The sequence below is a fragment of the Anas platyrhynchos genome, chromosome 3 (assembly GCF_047663525.1).
Source record: "Anas platyrhynchos isolate ZD024472 breed Pekin duck chromosome 3, IASCAAS_PekinDuck_T2T, whole genome shotgun sequence".
Lineage (NCBI taxonomy): Eukaryota > Metazoa > Chordata > Aves > Anseriformes > Anatidae > Anas > Anas platyrhynchos.
In genome coordinates, this window is record NC_092589.1 from 22,079,205 (window position 1) to 22,100,091 (window position 20,887).

The following is a 20,887-nucleotide window of genomic DNA, read 5'->3' on the forward strand; positions in this document are numbered from 1 at the left end:
GCTTTTGTGGAGTAAATTCAAGCAGTGTCCAAGGGGGGAAAAAAAAAAAGCTGTGACACTTTTGCAACATCATCTTCTTACCAAGAAGGCAATATATCAATACCAAGGGCTTTTCACACTGCCTTTTCATGCTAGTTTGAAGACAATAATACTGAATAGTCCAAAGACAATAATCCTTAAGAGCTGGAAGAAAGTTGTCTCAATGGAGGCTATTATTTTAGAGAGAAAAAGGCTAAACTAAAACAAAATAGCAAGCTGTTTTTAAATTAACTCCCATCATCCTTATACTGAAAGCAAAAGTACCCTTTCCATCCACTTACAGGAACATTTAAGTAAAGCACTGAGTAATTACATATTATTAATGCAAAATATGTACTTACTAGCCTTTATGATAACTGAGCAAATAAAAATGATGAGAAATGTATTTACACTAAATATTCACTTCAAAATATATAGTAAGTGCAAGACAGCTGGCTGCAGACTCTTATGTTCAGCACAGAGGACAACTGAAAATCCTTTTTTTTTTTTTTTTTCTTTTAAATGAAAGCTTGGAGTTTTCAAGATAATACAGCACACAGCAAAAACTGTGGAGAGACCCTAAAAATCAATGGCTCTGCAACTATTTTTAGTTCTTGCTATTTTCTACTGTCCCTGATGCTAAGCCACTTTTGGGGAGATTTTGGCTGTGTATGTTTCTGAGAGACATTTGCAATCAGCCATCATGTAAATTATCCCAGAAGCAAACAGAGCTGCAGCTGAGTATGAGGCTGAGCAGAGGACATCCAGTTCTCTCAGTCCCATATGTCACAAGAGGGGGCAAAGCATCATTACATTCTGCTATGACCTAGGACGACAATGACTTTGTATACTCAGCTGGGATTTTTTGTTTGTTGTTGTTTTAAACCAAGTAATTTCTTGTTTTTATTGATTTCTTATCAATTTTTATCATAACCCATACATTCTTTACCACAGCACCAAATTTCAGTATTTGTGTGCTATGTTAAAAAACAAAACAAAACAAACAAAAAAAAAACTACATTCAGAATATAAAAAACCTCTCTTGTAATTCAAGGGAGGGCTCATTTACTTTTACTTTGAAAAAAAATTACCAGGCATTGCAAGAGGCACAAAGGAGAAGAGGAGAAAAGCATCAGTCAGGAATGGACATTTTTAGACTAGATTGCTATCTAGTCTAAAAGTACTTAGAATCTTCATTACGCTTAAAAATACGTGTATAGTCCAAACTAGAGTGAAAAGCACTTCTTATAAGGGGCTACTAGGTATCCCGCGATGTACTACTTCGACTACTTCACTTCAGTCTTACATAAGATGTCACTGGTGCACAGACACTGTGCTGGCTCTCTGAACAGCTGCCTGTGGCTTGCACCTACTGAGATCTGAAAAGGCTTCTTTGAAATGGAAAGAATGGAAAGAATCCCATTGACTTAGTGGAAAGGACACCAGGCCTGACGTGAACACAGATTTGCTTCACAGTCTAACTTTGTCAGCACAGCCTTGCTCTCCCAGAAGCCAGGGCAGTTTTGCCAATGACCTCAACAGAAGTTGCACTTCAGTTCTACAAGTCTGTGCTAAAGCAAAAAAGGTTTGGTAAATCAAATACATTCTTTTTCACTGTATCTACAATAAATTACCCATCACAAGTAAAGCATTAGGATTTCAAATAATCAACTCTTTTAGCTAAGATAAGCTATTCTTGCATAAGAATAGTTACAACATTTGATTCTCTCTTTACTCTGCTCTACTCTTCTGTATTTATAAATTTCTCTCCTTTCTTTTTATCCTGTTTTCTTGTTTGCACTTACTCAGTTATCAACCTGTTTTAAATACAAGCAGAACAAGAACGTGAGATGAACCAGGAAGGGAAAAAGCAGGGGAGACTGACCTCTAGGAACAGGAACACAGACTAAATTCTGTCGTTTACACAAAACAAGGCTCAGGGGAATTCTTCTTCATGCAAGCTCAAAAGGTAGAATATTCAAAACATAACGAGTAGCTTTTTCTTGTATACCTCGTCACCTACCACAAACGATGGTTCACCATCGTAAGTAGGATTCAAAGCAAGCAGCTTCTGTTATTTCGGATGGTATCTGAAAACTCTCAAACCTGTGTGACAGCTGAGTCAGCACCATTACTGAAGAAGCTACCATGACATTACGATGGTAACATTGTTCCTATTCTTAGTTTCTTCATTATTGCTTTTCCATTCAATGCCTGTGTTTGCCTCATTGCATTTTTTTTTTTTTGGTCTTTACAGCACCGTCACCTGCTGATGCAGCTAGTGCTCTAGCCCTACTGAGACTTTTTGCGCAGCTGCCAGTTCTAACTTGAGCTGTGTGGCCAAGTCCAGGTTGCTAATCCAGAGAATGACGTCTCTGTCTTGTGCTTCCATGCCCAGAAGCTTGCTGTCTGCGGTGTGGTGTAAAATTGCAAGCTATCTATTACTGCCAGAAGTCAATACTTCATTCAGTTAAAGGTTTTGTCGCATTTTTTAATGCTCAGAATATGACTAAAATAATTGTGCATTAATTCAGTTCTGTAGGATAGCTATTACACAGCAATTAAATACCATTTATAAAATCAAAGTTTCTAGTTGAAGTTGCCACTTGAAGTTTAGCAGACAGAAATACAAGTTGTTTCACTAGAACATTTTTGGAGTTTTCCTGAAAATGTTCTTGAAGGTCAAGTGAAATCAGCTACTCTTTTTTTTTTTTAAATTAGTTTTTGACTTTTTCAAAAACAGACTTGAAATGAACATATCGTTTCTGCACATGCATTCATTTAACTTATGAACCTACACCACCAGGAATCTCTGAAGTTATGTTTATTTACTGATTGCAAACTCTGTAACTTTCAGCCCCATTACAAGCACTGAACTCCAGTGTTTCTTTTTAGTGGCTATACAGCCATCACAAAATGGGTTATTTCATGCTGATAGAAGGCCCAAATCCCCTAAGATTAAACATTTTCTACATTTACAACAATTAATTAAGGGGAATAAAATGAATATTTTTATTGACAAATTAAAACAACTCTTAGCAATTGCTAAATTAAAGAAAAACATTGATTTCCTTTATTAATTTTATATGAAATACAGAAGTACTTATTTAAAAAACTTGGACTGACTGTTTCAAATTTGGGGCTACATGAAATTACAAACTGAAGATAACTTTACTCTCCTTAGTACAACTCATTTCTAATAAGAAAAGCATACCGCCACACTGCCTTCACTTTCCTGAGAATTCCAGGTGCTCAACACCTATGAAAATCAAGCAGGTTTTATTGAGGAGCTTAAATTTGGACTTAGGAACCTAATTTTAGTCTCTGAAGTTGGAATTTAATTTAATGTGACACTATATTCCTGTACAGGCCAAGCTTGGCCTCATGTTCTTTAAATAAAACACCTTCAATTTTACTTGAAAGGATGATACCTAAATGAAAGTAGAAGGTTATTTTGTCTCCATTGGTTCTGTAGCTAGAACAATTTGCATGACCATTTATCCCATTCATACTAATTCATGACAAAATATGTGGCATATTTGTAACATGTATCAAGAACAGATTAGTAATATAAAGTACTGGACAGAGACCAAAAGCTGCCAACTTACTCTCCTTAAAATACGATCTTAGAGGTATTTGGTGAACTTTTAAGGCCACAGTATGTGATATGGCCGAAAGGACACTTACTGATATACTGAAATGCACAAAATACTACAGCAGTACATTTTGTACCCTTTTTGAAATTTACTAGTGCATTGCCATAAACAAACTTTTTTGTAACAGTTTAAGTATGGTTGTGATTTAGCTAGGAACAAAACCTAAGCACCATCTGTATGCGCCACAAGGTGTGCTCAAGAGGTATTCATGAAAACCTTTGAAAATAATCTTTTTTTTTGGCAGCATTTATGAGAATACATGAGGAACTCATACAGAAAAAATGAACAATGTGCACTGGATAGCTCCACTGTTCTTCTATTTTTGACAGACCATGACTGCTTTGAGAAACCTGCCAGAGAAGGGAACAAGCATCTTTGGTCACAGGCTTGCCAAGCTGTTAAAGTGGACTTTAAAGTTGCTGGGGGAAGAGAATCTCTGTTCACCCAACTCCTCCCAGTTTGATGCCAGTGTCAGCAATAGATGCCCAGAACTTGGATGAAGGTCATGGGTCAGCAGGAGAGCACCTGCAGAGCAGCACAAGGAAATTCCAGCCACTCCAGGCAGTAAGGCATCTTCATCAGGGGTCCAACTTTAAATGCCTCTACGCAAATGTACGTAGCATGGGGAATAAACAAGAGGAGTTAAGAAATGTATGCATACCTGCAAAGTTGTGACCTCACTGGCATTACAGAGATGTGGTGGGATGGCTCCTGTGACTGGAGTGTTGGAATGGAAGGATACAGGCTCTTCAGGAAGGACAGGCAGGGGAAACAAGGAGGAGGCGTTGCCCTCTATGTCAGTGTGCATGGAGCCCTGCCTAGGGATGGATGAGGAGCTGACAGAGCATGTATGGGTCAGAACTAAAGGGAGGGCAGAGACCGGGACAATATAGCTGGAGTCTATTACAAGACACCTGACCAGGAAGAATGAGCTGATGAGATCCTCTACAGACAGACAGATAGAATCAGCCTCACATTTACAAGCCTTGACCCTCATGGGGGCCTTCAACCAACCCAGTATCTGTAGAGGGACAAAGCACCAGGATACAGGCAACCCAGGAGGTTTCAGGAGTGCACTGATGACAACTGCAAGTGACAGAGGAGCCCAGGAGGAGAGGTGCTATGCTAGACCTCGCTCTCACTGACAACGAGGGGCTGGTAGGGAACGTGAAGCTCAAGGGCAGCCTTAGCTGCAGTGACCATGAAATGATGAAGTTTAGGATCTTGAGGGCAGCAGGGAGGGTTCTCAGTAAGCTCACTACCCTGGACTTGAGAGCAGACTTTGGCTTCTTCAAGGATCTCCTTGGCAGAGTACCATGGGACAAACCCCTAAGTGGAAGAGGGGCCCACGAGAGATGGTTAACATTGAAGGATCACCTCCTCCGAGCTGCAGAGCGATGCATCCCAACAAAGAGGAAGTGAGACAAAAACGCCAAGAGGCCTGCATGGTTGAACAAGGAGTTCCTGTGTAAACTCAAACACAAAAGGGAAGCCCAAAGGTAGCCTGGGAGGAATACAGAGAAATTGTCTGAGCAACCAGGGATCAGGTTAGGAAAGATAGTGTCCTTTTAGAAATAAATTTGGCCAGGGACATCAAGAGCAGCAAGAAATGCTTCTAGAAGCACGTCAGTGATAAAAGGAAGACTAGGGAAACTGTGGGCCCTCTCCAGAAGGAAACATGAAACCTGGTTATCCAGGATATGGAGAAGGCTGAGGTACTCAATTCTTTTTGCCTCAGTCTTTGCCAGCAAGAGCTCTAACCACATAGTCCAAGCCACAGAAGGCAAAGGCAGGGACTGGGAGAATCAAGGGCCACCCACCATAGGAGAGGATTAGGTTTGAGACCATCTTAGGAATCAGAAGGTGCACAAGTTCGTGGACATGATGGGATGAATCTGTGGGTCCTGAGGGAACTGGCAGATATAAGGAAGAAATTCTCTACTCAGAGCATGCTGAGGCACTGGAACGTGTTGTACAGAGAGGCTGTGGATGCCCCATCCCTGGAATCGTTCAAGGCCACGTTGGATGGGGCTTTGGGCAGCCTGGTCTATGGGCAGGTGTCCCTACCCATGGCAGGGGTGTTGGAATTAGCTGCTCTTTAAGGTCCCTTCCAAACCAAATCATTCTATGATAATCAAAATAAATGTAATTGTGATCTTAACACGACATAAAGAACTCACACTGAACCCCAAAGCTGCTTTTTCATGAGTAGCATCTGTAGGACCAAATACTATAAAGAACGAAAAGGTACAGTTTGAAGTTTTAACAGCATTTAGTCAAGGATTGTACTATTTCACTTTGAACAAAAGAAAGAAGTTTATAGAATTACCAACCTTGAATTGTCCTCTTGAAGAAAGCCTTGCAGGCCTCACAGGAAGCCACTCCGTAGTGGTACCCTGATGCAATGTCACCACACACCAAACACAGTCTTTTGGGCATCGAGTTCAGCATATATTCACACTTGGTCTGTGAATCTTCAGCAATGGTACTGGAGCAGTCATCATACCGTTTCCTGACTGGCCCGTTGCCCCCAAGCCCTGTGGCCGAAGGGTAGAGGGGAGGTGAGTCTAGCCCGTTCTGATGTCCATTCATGGTGGAACTGTAGCTCCCGCTGGCGTCTGAGGAGCCACCAGGGCTGTGGTGGTTGATGCTGTCCGTCAGAGAGGCAGGGCTCGACGGCTCCGTCTTGATGTACGACGAACAGTTAGAATCAATGTGTCGATCTTTGCTTGACATTCTGCAGAGAAGCCTGTAGTGGGGAGAGAGAGAAAGAAGAATCTGTGTATTAAAGACAATGCTCTTTCCGGCTGCTCTGGAAGGGTTAGGGACTGCACATCATTCATTCATTAGTCAATACCTCTTGTTCTACATGAAGGTAATCAGCATAAGGGCATGACAGAGCTTTGTCAAAGCTACAGACAGGCAGTAAACAAAAACTTTAAAGAGACCAAACCCGTCTGTTGTCCCCTCTACCTGCCCTCTAGTCTATGTGTCAACTTCAAATCAGATCTAAATTCTGAACTTGTCATCCATGAGTCACAAACTTCAAATATACTATTAGATTATCACACTATTACATTTCTTCCTTTTTCCATTAGTGCCTTTCCCCCCCGACCCCCCGTAAATTCTATCATTATCAGGAACAAGTATTTCCAGGTTTGATCACATAAATGTTCTCAGCTGTATTTAATATTTGTCAGCACACTTCAATAAAACGCGTATCCATCATCTGTTCAACTGATATTGGAGAGCAAGTCTTCCACAAGCTTTTCTTTGTCTTTATTAATATTGCTTTATTATATATATATATAGCTATTTAGTAACTGAGCAGCACATCAACTGGGGACTCTAACAAATAATTAAGGCTGGACTCCATTTTCACAAAATCTAAGTGAGATGATTCATCAGCTCTGGCTGCAATTACTTTCTAGCCATTATCCTCAGACTAACCAGTAATAACTATGCCAGTATCCCATATATCTGCAGCTCTATAGGATCTGACATTTTACGCGTTTCATTCTTGGATTAAAAAAATGTATTAGAAGGAATTTTAGATACAACTTTTGTCTTTCAGAAGGTGAGATTCTGTCTTACTTCTCAGTTCTCACCTTTTCAGAATTATGTATCTGAAACAATAATAAAACATTTGATCTAGTGCTATCTAGAGGAAGAAAAAAAACTCCCTTGTCTATTCCGTCCCCAAGTTCAATGTTACTTATAAACGCATTTTAGGACAAATAAAGAACAAACATAATAATCAGAAAGCTGTGAATATGACGCTATCTTCATTTTCTACTGCTGTGATTATGAGACCACGGTTCCAAATGGCCTACCTAGCATTTTCCTGACAGTACCCTCTGAAGCTGGCAAAGTACTGAGATGCTGACAGTTATGAGCATCTCTCTAGAAATATTTTCAGTAGAAATGCAACTCCATAAGGCCATCACCTGGAGCTATAGATGAATATTTTCAAAGCAAGAACGTGAGTCAAGACAATCTGACTTAAAGTAACTTTCTCAAGTCAGTTTTAAGATCTTGTCACTTATTCACCTTTTTAACATGTTAAATAATATACATACACAAACATTTATATAAAAGTATCTATCTATCAATCTAAAAAATTCTACTTCAAGCTCTGGAATCAAATTCACCAATGGAAAACAGACAGAAGTACAGAGAGCTGGCTTCTTTTCCAGTGAGGGTAACCAAGATCAAAGCCTGACCTTTCATTTCAAGTATCTGCTTAGGGTAAGATCTACCCTAAAATCAGTGCCCATTGGTCTAATTTAGGACCTTCCAACTGTTGCAAATTTTACTGTCAAATGCTGTTGAAAATAACTATGTGTAAATTTGGGAAATGGCCAGATTGGTGTACAGAAATCCTACCCTCCAAACTTAAAATCAGTACTTATTTGAGAAGGTGGAAGGAACATGCTATCTGGTGTCAGCAAATAAACCAAGGAAATCGGAAGGTTAAAGCTGTGAAAATATCTTATTACACTGGACCACCTGCTTGTGTTGTCCTTTCCTCAAGAACTGGAGGGGGGGAAATCCCCTTGCCAGCCTGCAGTTGCGTGTGCCTTTTCTTCTGCATCTGCTGCCTTGTAGCCGTCACTGTTAATGAGTGCTGTAATTAATAGATAGCTCTCTCTTGTCTCTCTACTTGCACTCTGGGCTAAGCACTTTTCTCAAGTCAACATTTGAAAGAAAGCGGGTCGGCACTGACTTACAGCAGCTCTGCGAATTCCTTTTAATTTAGAGCACTTACACCACCACTCCACTTATTACCTTATAATTACTGGACCGCTCTCACATACATTATGATCTTAGACTAGAGTTAGAAGTTATTAGGGTACTAAAACATGGTGTCGCACTGTCTCTCTCCTCTTTTTTTGACACTGAATTTTATACAGCCATGACTAAAAATATCAATCAACTTTCACATTCCACCTACTTATTTTTTATATTATTTTTCTACACACTAACTGAGATCCTTTTATTGAATAAACAGGTACCTGGTTTTCTTTTTGTCTCCGTTCTTTTTAAACTCCTTAGATTAAGTCTCAAAATAAAGCAATAGGGGTCCATTACCTACCATCTATTGTACCCAGCTTGATGGCACACTTGTCTCTAAACCTCCCACTGCTGACTTTTTTTCGGTCTTTGAGATTTTTTTTTTTTTTTGAGATCATTATTTTTTTCAATAATGAGCTCTAACATCACCCTTCCCTTCCCAGAAAAATCATTTGCAATTAATTAGTTGTCGAAACGCATGTTGTTTTAGCCAGTGCTATAGCAGCCATCTCCCACTCCAAGCGGTCAGAACCAAAACACAACTGCAGTTCTGCATGCATGAAAACCTGATCAGCAGCGTTGCTTAGGCTGAAGCCAGTTTGCTGATGCTTCTGAAGCTGCAGTTTCTAGTGCTAACCGAGATACAGCTGCTTTTGGTCACGGCTTAAACAGCACAAACCGGATTCGTACGTACTGGCAAAGCACAAATTCAGTTAAAACATTAACCATTCCGTGGAAAAAAGAAAACAACGGCCCCTGGTTCTGAGAAAAGAAACTTTTCAACCTTCCCCCCCCCTCAAAGAAGGGGAACCAGGGTGAGGGCTGTGTACAAGCTGTGGGTGGGCACCATGCACCTACTGCTCCCATTCCTTTGCCACTGTGCCGCATCTGAAGGAAAGGAATTCAAGAGCCATCTTACGCGGATGGCAGGTGGGACCACCAGCAAATTATCATGCTGAACATTTGGAATAATGCCTAAGCTAGATCTCTGTAAAATCCCTCCCTCAGTTCCCTCCTAATTACTACTTAGCTCGTTCCACTGAAGAATTCCTAGACACCATTGCATTATAGTCTAAAACTACAGTTGGAGCTTAATTCTCTCTTCCTCTCTGTGTCTGAAATTCTACAGCTCTATTATTCAAGCCTGAAATATTCACAACTATCTATAAATTCAATTGTCAGCCGGTGGGTTTTATTCTAGACCTCACTTCAATCTAAAATTAGAGGCACTAAAATTCACATTAACTCTAAGAGGAATGTAGTGAATAAGACTTTATTTCAAAAGAACACCTTTTTGTCAGAAAGAGCTATTTTCAAAATGATGGCTTTATCTGCATTCAAAGAGAATAAGCCCAATTCCACATTGTGCTGTTAATGCAAAATTTTTAGGTCACATTGGATTAATAAAAATCTAAATTTAGTTAAGGTTTATGAATAGAAATAACATGTGTCATATAAAAACGTACAGTATTTATTTTAAAGCCTTGGTGGGGTTGTTTTTTTTTTTTCTCTTTACTATATTTTAAGTCAAATGAAAGGCACCACCATTTGTGGTGGGTTACTCTCACGTAAATTTGCTAACTACTTGGAGTTCTCGGGTAAACTTTCCTTTCAGTAACTACAGGGAAAGTAGCTAACTGGCTCTAGAAGCATTTCCGTGCCCAAACACAGAAGAAACTACGCAGGGTGCTGCAAGTTGCTAGAAATAGGTAATATATAGCACAACTCTTCATATCTGTAGTAAATTTACCTCACAACTTCTTCTTATGACTATGACCCCAAACCAGTCACTGCTGGCAGAAAGGTACAATGACAGAGCGCTTCAAAATACAACAACTGCTTTAAAATGGTCTTAAACAATACAGAATAAATTGTATGCTATGTGCTTATGAAAGGTTGAATATATTAAGAATTTATTAATGCAATCACATTCGTATTTCCATCTACCTGCCACATTGCTAATGATATTGACAGCGCTGACACTGGCTAAATCAGTATCAATATACAAATAGAGTGCAAAAATTAACCACATCTGATTACAACATATGGCTTTAAAAAAGAAAGCCTTCCTATTCAAGCCGTGAGAAGGTTTTTATATTCAATTCACGCATACAATTGGTTCAGAAAATTATTTTTCCCTCATCTCCCTTGTTATCAATACCTAAAGGAGGTCAAAAAAACAAGCAGATACTTCATAATCTGTGAGCACATTTCATGTTTGCTTTTCAAGAATGAAAAGCTCTTCTTACAGCATCATTCGCTATTTCAGAGCTGCGCTGGTGGCTTCAGTGAGAGTAGTAATTAGTCAGAATAATTAGAGTGAACACCTTTATTACAGACCAACACAAAAGCCCCCTTTTACCTGCACACAAAGTTTTCAATTCTTTTCCTGAAAAGAGAATTGCTCTATTTCCATAAATGCCAGAATAGGTTGTTATCAGTTGACGTTTTTAGTGACAGCTTCTACGTGGGAGCATCAGCAAGGCAGGTGTTATTATGCACACATAGCTGCTTTGTACATTAACAGTGCCATCCATCTGATTTTCCTCCAACACATTCCTCTAACTCACATGCGTGTAGACCAAAAACGTCTTAACTTGTTATCCTCATCCTTTAGCTACAAGAACCTATGCATAAAAGAAAGTCTTGGACTAGATTACATGGGAAGCCTATAGCAGAATCGGGAATGGAACCCAGCTCTTTGCTTTGACCATGAAGACTACATTTCCTCTCAAATACAGCGCTTATTTTTGTATCATTTCACACGTCTGCACCAAAAATCAATAGAGAGCAGTGAGACACGTTCCAGTGATTCCCCATACCTGTGCCTCTAAATGTAAGAAGAAAGGATATTAGCGTGGAAAGAAACGAAAGCATTGTTTCTTGCACTGATACCCATGACACCTCAAGACTTTCACCATGTCCTGTTGAAGACTGAGTAACAATCTCAGCTGAGCTGCTTTACATTGAGCATTTTTTTCTGCTTCAGCTAATTGCACTCTAGTAAAGTGGCAAAATGTGAATCACTTAGTAGGAAAATGGGCACCAGCTGCTATTGTCAGAGAATGGAGATGCAGAAGAAAAGGAAAGTGACTGAATGAAGTGTCATGTCAGAAATCAACGGTGCAACGTGTGATTTGAGAAAACATGACTACTTTACAGAGACAGGGTGTCATTATGGCATCACAGTAATACGATGCTTTGACAACTGCTGGGTCTAACATATCATCATTGCATTAAGGTGCACTGGCTTAGTTGGGGGAAGGAAAAGAAAGGATTTCTTCTTTTAATAAGAAATATTGCAAGGTCTGCTTGGTTAACCTAGTGGATGAGATCATTAATTGCAAAGTATTGCTAATCTTGTTCTGTGCATGCACAAACAAAACTGTCAGTACATATTTATCTTTGTTAATAAACACATATGTATAACCATGTAGTAGAGATTATTCTGTTCAAAACAGAACAGCTGTAGTTTTCTATATATTTTTAAAGTTTCATTATTTTCTTTAATTTCTTCTTTTGCTCATGTTCTCTTGAAACCTCTACCACTTCAGCTTGGCAAGGGAAAGCAAAGCAAGCCTATGACTTTTTCCAGAGCAGCTGTCATAGCCACTAGCAGCCGGAACAGAAGAAGCAATGCTTGAAGCCATCACGTTGCTACCAGCAGTGGCCTGAGTTAGCTGATGACTGGTGACAGAGGATCCGGCTTCCCCAACAGTTATATTGGTCTGCAGGCAACCCACTAAGCTCTGCTAAAGCACTTCCTACACACAAGGCAGCGGAAGGCTACACTGCTGCACATTCATTTATAGTGTAACAAATCAAGCCATTATCCGAGTCCTCGCATTTGTACCTAATCCGAGAGGCTGCACTTAGTTTGTTTTCTATGCCATTTTTCAAAAATCAAAATTTTCAAGTGACTGACTTTCAACACCTGCAGACCCTCTGAAATGAGGGGGAAATATTTTAGAACATTCCTCTACCCTGTATAAATATTCATTATTGCTTCCCTTTCTATTTCAAGTTGATTCCCTCTGCTTCCTGGTTGATAAACTTTGTTAACAAGAAGGAAATGATCCTGAGATACCCCAATGTGTTGCAAATTATCACTGTTGACAGCTTCTACATTTAAGGATTACATCTGATGCAACAATGCATACTAGTGTCATTTATCTTTAGCTCATTTCCTTGGACCTATTTCAACTGAGGGTGAGCATCTCTTGTTTATAGCTCTAAATACTGTAAGTGAGCAACTGGCAAATCAATAAAACTGTTAAATGCATAATAATACTGCGTAATTACTTACATGATGTTTTGCATAATTAACTGTCTGAGGTGTTCCTTGATATACTGGAGACTCAGAGTATGGAATAACCTATAAGCCTATAAAACACATACTGTTTATATGAATAGAAATTATGTTTAAAACTCTCATTCTAATAATCCAAATCAGACCTTGGCACCACATGACAGAAAGCCTTCCCTCCCTGCCAAGTCTAAATCAATTCTTATGGCATTACTTCATAACTAACGTGATATTTCACTGATGATGACTATTACCCTGATTACTTGGAAGTAATGTAGTAATAGCACAAATACACTTAGATTAAACAAACTACTGCTATTTAATCAATATTATTGAGACAAACTAAGTGTTTTAATAAGTCTGTATAGATGCACTAATGCTGGTTTAATTAAATGTATCCTTGGACATGCACAAGCTCTGCAGTACACAGATCCCATGGCTTGACAGACCGGAACATAACTCTTCTCAATTTAAAAGCTGAAGCACTTATAGCCAAGAAAATTTAAGTCTCTTCATACTACAGAGAGATTGTTCTTTTCATCAGGTACTTTTGGGGGGAACAAAAAGTAAACAGGGAAGAATTACTAAGGAACGACCTTCACCTTTGAGACAAAACACCAGACACGGTGAGGTGCCAGCCCTCAGTAATACAGTTGTCCAGTGTATCCAATATATGGCACTACAGCACTTCTAAACAACAACAGCAACAAAAATTACAACTAAGAAGCAAAACATAAAGCTGATGTGAAAAATCACAAATTTGACCTTTATGTTTGCACATGTAAGCAACAAATATCCTATTAGCTATATTACACACTACTACTAACAGACCACCACCACAGAAGATTTCCTGAAGACTTAAAAGACCTGCCTAATTCTACAGATATCATGTTTCAAGTAGACATAGATAGTTTCTTTATATGCTTTGATGAATCAGTTTTCAAACACATACACCCCAAAAAAAGTTGAAAAAAATGCAAATATTCAATAGAAGGCCACACATGAAGTAGACAGCACTTTAAATGAAAATCATTCTGGAATGCCTGAAAGTTTTACGTAAAAGGAATGTATAACCTTGTATATTTTGTGTGTGTGTGTGTATATATATATATATATACAAACATACATATATATATAAACATATCTATATTATGATTGTGGTATTTTGTATATATATTACGGCTCTATATATACACAACTTAAACCTCAGTAAATACTTCATATTCCTACTTGATTTCTTGATTTTAGGTTTCTCTTTTTTCTCTCTCTTTTTTTTTTTTTTTTTTTTTTAAACAGTTTGAACAGGGCTGTTGTCTGTAGTTACAACTGTATCATTAGAATACAGGATTTCAGACTTACCTTCTCTTGTTTACTGGCTTCTAGCCTAATGCTCCATATTTTTGTTGCTACGAGTCAGCTCTTCAGAGTCTGGAGAGCTGTACAAACTCCACTAGCATGCCCAGTTTTAACAGAAAGACTGTGATGTGACTATGAGAATGACAGCCAAGCCTCATCATATGAAAATCAGTATATTGATCAGGAAGAGTAAGATTATATTACGCTTTATTTTCAAACTACAGACTAACACTTTTAATTCAAATCACATCTTGGAAAAGAGCAAAAACTCTGGTTAAGAAGCCAGGTATTTTTCAGTGATGGAACATCATTTTATTGAAGATATACTCCCGTGGTATCAGGTGGAGTCCACCTGATGTCTCCAGTCCCCAGAGGACATGGAGAAGTGTCACGGAGTCATCTGATTATTAATTGTGGGGATTCTTTTTTTATTAAGAGAAGTCAGCTGAAGTAGCAAAAGAAAATCAAATGCTACATTCAGCTACTTCCAAGGGAGAAAAATACAAAACTACAAAAATAAGCAAAGATTTATTCAAGAACATAACAGGCTTTCTAAAGAGGGATTATTTTGAAATGATTACAGCATCAAAAGCAGTTACTTGGACCAATCAGAAAGCCAGTAGTACAGATCAGAGACACATAGCTGTCATTCATCACTTCCCAAAAGGAAAAAAGACGACAAAAATGCCTTCAGACTCGAGACAAAGTTTGTATCATTAGATTTTTCACAATTTCTATCAGCAATTTCCTTCCATCTCTAAATGGCAGTGCATAGGTGTGCACACCACGCACCTGTCTCCCTACCAGTTCCCTCAGTGATCTTCCATGGATTTCTAACAGAAGAATTACAGTTCGCTAGCCAAGCTCTGTTAAATTGGAGAAGAGATTAGCAAGAACATACCAGAAATAGTATCAGGGAGCGAGCGCCTTAGAAGCCTGAGGACTAAAAGTTCGGAAGCCCGCGATCCTTCTCCACCCCCAGCCCCTCTGCGGCCCAGCCATACGCCACCAGCCTCAAATCCCTCACACACAGGCGACCAAAAAGCTACTTGGTGAGGTGGAAAATGACGTTTTCCTGCAATCAGTGTTTAAGTGAATGTTTGTCCCAGTGTGTTACACCATGCTGTCAGCTAGCAGCAGGGAGTCGTTGAGTTGTTACTACATTTGATTTGACTGCCAGTAGGAAGCTTTATTTCTACCAACTGTTAGTTGCCAGCTCTAAGGATCTTCTCTTGCTTTGAGAGATTTTTTTTTTTTTTTTTAAATACAGTCTATTATTTCTCTCTTTCACTCTGAAGATTTAGCGTACAGCAGGAGAATCTCCCCATCACCATGCATCACAGCAGTCTCTTCCCTTATACTTTTTTGCATTTGTGGCAGCAAATAATTGTATTAAGGCAACTAGAACCTGGGCCTGACCTGCACCAGAAAAGTGATTTTTACATATGGACATCTGAAAGAGAGGTACAAAGACAGATATTTGTGTAAGCAAACTGAAGCAGGGCAAATTTATCCTAGCCCCACGTTTTCCAGAAAAGATCAGAGCCTGGAAGACCAGGTGTGGCAAGAGAACCGAGGTGGATCTTCCTTCCAAGGACAGCACTCGCTCTCCAGACCTCTGCACGCTCCCCAACAGAGTGTTTAGAAGCTTTTTGGTTTGCTCGTTTATTACTCACATATATCCTGAAAGGTTTCTCCTCTCTCAGACAAGATCCTATAACTTTAAGAGTTGTTTACAATGCTCCCTCTTCCTACACAATAATGATGATTTTGATAATTAGGATCTAATTATAATGGATCTGACAACAACTTCCAACAATGAAAAGCATCTTTAGAAAAATGAAAGCATATGCGTGAATAGTGTGGGGAGGTGGGGGGGGAATATGCTCCTATGAGACAGGCTGAGAACTCAGGCTGAATGGAAAAGTAATTAACACTAAAGAGCTAAAACTGTAATTAAAGAAAATTTCATTAAAGGGAGGCAGGTGATTCCACTTTCCTAAATATGACAAGGTGCTGTATAAAAATAAAATAGCAGCCTGTTTCAGTGAGTGGAGCAGGAAAGCCATGTCTTTAACCAGATCAAATTCTCGAAATTGGCTGTCAAGACAGGATTGTTGTGATTTATACCCGTCTATCAAGCGCATGAAGGAGAGAGACAGGAGAGGAAAAGAGGCAAGCTGCTGTCGCTTCCATTCGCAAAGCACCTTTAATTTCCACGGCACCATCTGTTACCAAATCTAATTCACATTCCCTCCTAATCTGGTTTAGTTCCGTAATACTAATTCTTCCACTGCTCTTATGGACATCGCTCTCAATAAAAAGCTTTGGTTCTGGGTTGGTAAAAAATTGAATATTATACAGTTAAGGTTCTGGTGACTTAAGTGAAGCATGCTGTCCATTAAAATGCACTCCTGGTAAAAGGATTTGTTTCCAGTCTGTGCAGAGATACAGAATTGCTCCTGTTTGAGAAAAGTCGTAGGGGGGATGGGAGACAAGAAGAAGGGGAGAAAAAGGGGAAAAAAACACAGCTGATGACAGGAAAGTAGGCTGTGGACATGAAAGCAGAGGTTGTCATAAAATACAATTGTTGTCAAGTTTAGTCACTTTCAGTACTGGGTATAAAATCACTTTGTCACGGTCTCAGATCGAAAGCTTGAAACTGTATTTTTGCTAAGGAAACTAGGAGTGAAATGTTTAGATTCTGCAGGGTGAAAACACTTCAAATTATGAGATGCAAATGTCCATACGACACCACAAAGTTAGGGAGAAAAAATATCAAAGTGCTTTAAAACAATCTCAGGAAAGACAGTATTTCACCAAGGGCCACAGCATTACTTCACTCATAGCTGTGTTATGACAACAAAGATCCCTCAAAGGATTTGTAGGACTTTGCTTGGGAAGAGAGTAGAAGAGCAGGCCCTCGCCATGGCAAAGGCACACAGGGGTCTGCTGGTGCTAGCGGTGACCCAGCTTGCTTCTCGGTTATCACCGAGTTCCCTGAACAGGTCTTTTCGAAAACACTGTAAAAAGAAAAAAGAAAAAAAAAAAAAAAAAAAGGGACCTAGACAAATACTGCTACTACTAATATTGTGCTAGCATTTGATATTTATATCCAACGTTTTTGATTTTAACACAGACCTTAAACTGCATTTCCAGGTAGTGCAGTGTACCATTATCTCCCTCTTACACAGGGATAAAATGAGACACAGAAAGGGAAAGAGCTGCTGAGTGATGCTCCACAGGCCAACAACATGGCATGGAACAGAACAAAGCTTCTAGGGAATCCAAATCCATTTTGCATTATTCCTCCATTTTTTGGAAAGCCCCATGGCTTTGATGGAAACACACCTTGGAAGTCTGAACTTTTACTTCCAATAAAGGAACTTGCCTTGAACTTCTGGAAATTAGACCTTTGTTATTTTTAAGTAGATAAGGGAAACTTACATTAAGGCTCAATATGCCTAAACTAAATGTGTTCTTACACCTACTTTAAAATGTTTATTTTTCTGTTAAAGTAACCCCGATTTGTGTGTAGTCTTCCCAAAAATAAAGCCCATGGCAAGAACATCTTTAGCCAGCACAGAGTAATGTGTGACCAGTGTGTAGCTGTAAATAGCCCAAGGTTTGTATGCTTTTTTATTATTTTTTTTAAGGATTTGAAATAGAAGAGGCAGACAGAAAAAGGAACAAAAATATTTTGATAGAATAAGAATATTCCGCAATGTGCAAAAAGAAGTACTATCACATTAGATGAAGGAGTAACCTGCACAAAATGTCTTGGCAAAAGAAAAGATTATAAATTTGTAACTGCTGTCAAACATCCGTGAACAGAGATGTCAGTTACAAAGCTGACCATGAATTCTGAGCAGGTCTCCTCCTCCAGCATTACTGTTTGATTCACAAATTGCTTAAGTCATCTGGGTAATTTTATAAATGGTGTTGGGTTTGTTATTTTAATGGGAAAAGTACGTAACAAACAAAATCAAATTTGTTCCAAGTACAGCACATCTGCCATTCACTGTGGGGTCAAAAGCTTGGGTACAGGGGAATAAAGCCGGTGACTCTGAAGCTCTGAAAATTTATACTAGCTAATGGTGTTATTCCCCAGCCCAGACTATGAATTCAGAGGGTCTAAGGTCCTGATACTCTGATACACGAGGTGCAGGTGATATACCGTAACCTCCTCCAACCAAGAAAAACCGTACTGACATCGAAGGGCTCAGAGGGCATAGCAGCCTATATCCCTTTTATGTTAAAGCATTTGTGTGATATGAGCCCTACCTGTTAATGCACATTTCTGTCTCTACACTTTTTTTTGTCCCCTAACATCTGCCAATGAAAACTTAAAAAAAAAAAAAATCTCTTTCTTTCAACTGTTTCTTTGTTGATCTATCTTGATTCTGGAGACACTGGAAATTAAAAATTAGTAAAACAAATACCTGGGTATGCTACTGATGACCAGTCATTGTATGCAGAGATAAATCAGAGACTTTGCATAACTAAAAATCTATGCAGCTTAAAGTCCCTTCTAGTCTGTATTGGATTGTAATGTGTGATTACAGAACTTTACAAATAAATAAATAAACCTTTGGATTTTCACACTTCCGTGTTCTTCACATATTACTATGTGTAATTCAAACCTATTTATGCCACTGGCTTTACATGTCAGAGATTTGCCTCTGGATACATGCAGCAAAGGTCAAGAAGGAACTAGCAGTAACAGCTTTCACTTTCCAAATGTTTGCATGACTCCAGCAAGTTTGCAGAATGAGTTTTTCACAAAGTCCTGATATAGTTTCTACTCTTATATCTTTTGCCTTCTGTTTTGGTGGGAGTTGCAGGGAAAAAAAAAAACAAAACATGTATTAATTAAACATGTATTCTTTGTAAATCTAAAACTTCTGCTTAAGCCTACCGTGTTTGGGTAAGCAATGCAAGAAAGACTGGCCTGAAGAAAGCACTGCACTCCACCACTAAACTAACGCACACATTTGATCCTAAGAAGCCTTGTGCCTTGCTCATTTCAGTACAAGTTCAGGCTGCCCAGCAAATTGAGTATCAGCCCTGCTCAGTTAATGGGAGTGCATTAAACAACAATTTTACCATGTTGAGCTTTACATTTTGTGTCATGATAGGGCTAAGTTCTGGAATAAATAGCCACCTGCACTTCCCTGAACACCTGCCTGAACATACATCAAACTTGCCCAATCCTTAGCTGGTTCTGTGGAGGTGAGCAGGTCTGACAGCAGCCATGCTAAGTTACTCTGTCTTCACAGAATTCATAGCCTTGAGCTCTAAAAAATAAGTTATGAGCAACCAAGATATCACCAATATACTCAAAACCTTAACTACCCATAGAGGGATGCTTAATAAACCAAGGGTGTTTGTGGAGATCAGCTTGAAGGAGGCCACGCTCATCTCTCCTGGATGGCCAAACCAAACACAGTCAGATCTAAAATGGAACACCAGCCGAAACGCCTGCCACAGGACAACAAAAAAGAGGTAGGCAAATGATGATTTGTGATTGGCTGGCTGTATGTCATACCAGCACTGTTATCCTACAGGTTTTATTAAATACGAGAGCCTAAGATTGATGTTGTGGGTGATAAGGCCAAGAATGCTGGAGAAGTGAAAAAATATGGCAACAGTATGCAGTACATCACTACTAGGATAATTATTTATATTAAAAGTTGGCGTTCTTAGACTTTCAGCATGTAGGGATGGAATTTATACATTCAAAGAAGACATAATAATAACCTGTCGGGTTGTGGTGATAGATATGTTTTTAATCCAAATGACCACAATCTCCAGTCTACCTGTCATAAAGGGACAAAAAAAAATTCAATTTTCCTTCCATAATTCCTTAAGTTGAAAGGGAAAAAACAGAGAAGCATGATAAGTGTCTCATTCCAGTGGACAGATGGACAGGCAGTAGGAAAATGAGATGAATAAAAAGCACTGTTCCTTCACTAGTGCTATTCTCACTTGTTACACGCTGCAACTCAGAGTTAGGTAAGGTATTCCTTCCTCAGACTTTTCAACCCCTGCATAGTCTAAGGTATATTCCACACAACAAGAGGTTGCTATAAAGACTAAGAAGCACATTACACTACCTAGATTTGAAAGCTATCCTGTAACAAGGTAGGACAGAAGCAATACTTCAGGTATATATTATTGTCCTGAGGTACTTTCCCACAAAGGTCTCTTAATTTCTCTGTTACTAGGAGGGAGCATCCAAGCTGTAATGTTTTAATTTATAAAAGTTCACGCAGAAAAGGAGCCCTGGCAAAAACTGAATAAATGTATCAGTCCCTTCTGATGCAGAAGAAAAGGGAAAGAAATACACAGCCCATTCCTGTCCCCTCCACCCACCACACACACATACCCACATCACACATGCACCACAAATCTTTGCCAGCTTGCGTTCTTCCAGGGGTAAAAATGACAAAGAAATTTAACTAAGTTAATTTTAAGTGCTGAAGATGTAGGCAGACTGCTCAGTTATTTAATTTTAAAAGATCTTCATTTTCCCATCTGTGTTATGGCAATTTTATTACACATTCGGCAAATTTACAGTAACAAGATGTTCCCCTGACAAATTAATCACTTTCCAAGCATTTTATCATATAAATAAAATATCACCTCAAGAGAGAAAATCAGCTCAATCAGTTGATTTAACCCATCTTTCGGGGAACTCGTCTGAAACAGATTGAGCGCATTTTTTCTGAAGAGGGACCGCACACATCCTCCTGGA

General features: G+C 39.1%; 1 protein-coding gene across 22 annotated transcripts in view; it reads right to left on the bottom strand.

Annotated features, from left to right (window-relative positions):
• Nucleotides 1–20,887, bottom strand: part of ESRRG (estrogen related receptor gamma) — a 404,199-nt gene that overhangs the window by 122,996 nt on the left and 260,316 nt on the right. For all 22 annotated transcript variants that reach the window (XM_021269894.4, XM_072035520.1, XM_072035515.1 and 19 more), the window contains one exon: nucleotides 6,008–6,423. In XM_021269894.4, coding sequence (XP_021125569.1) covers nucleotides 6,008–6,423 — 416 coding nt within the window. The remainder of the gene's footprint in view (nucleotides 1–6,007; nucleotides 6,424–20,887) is intronic.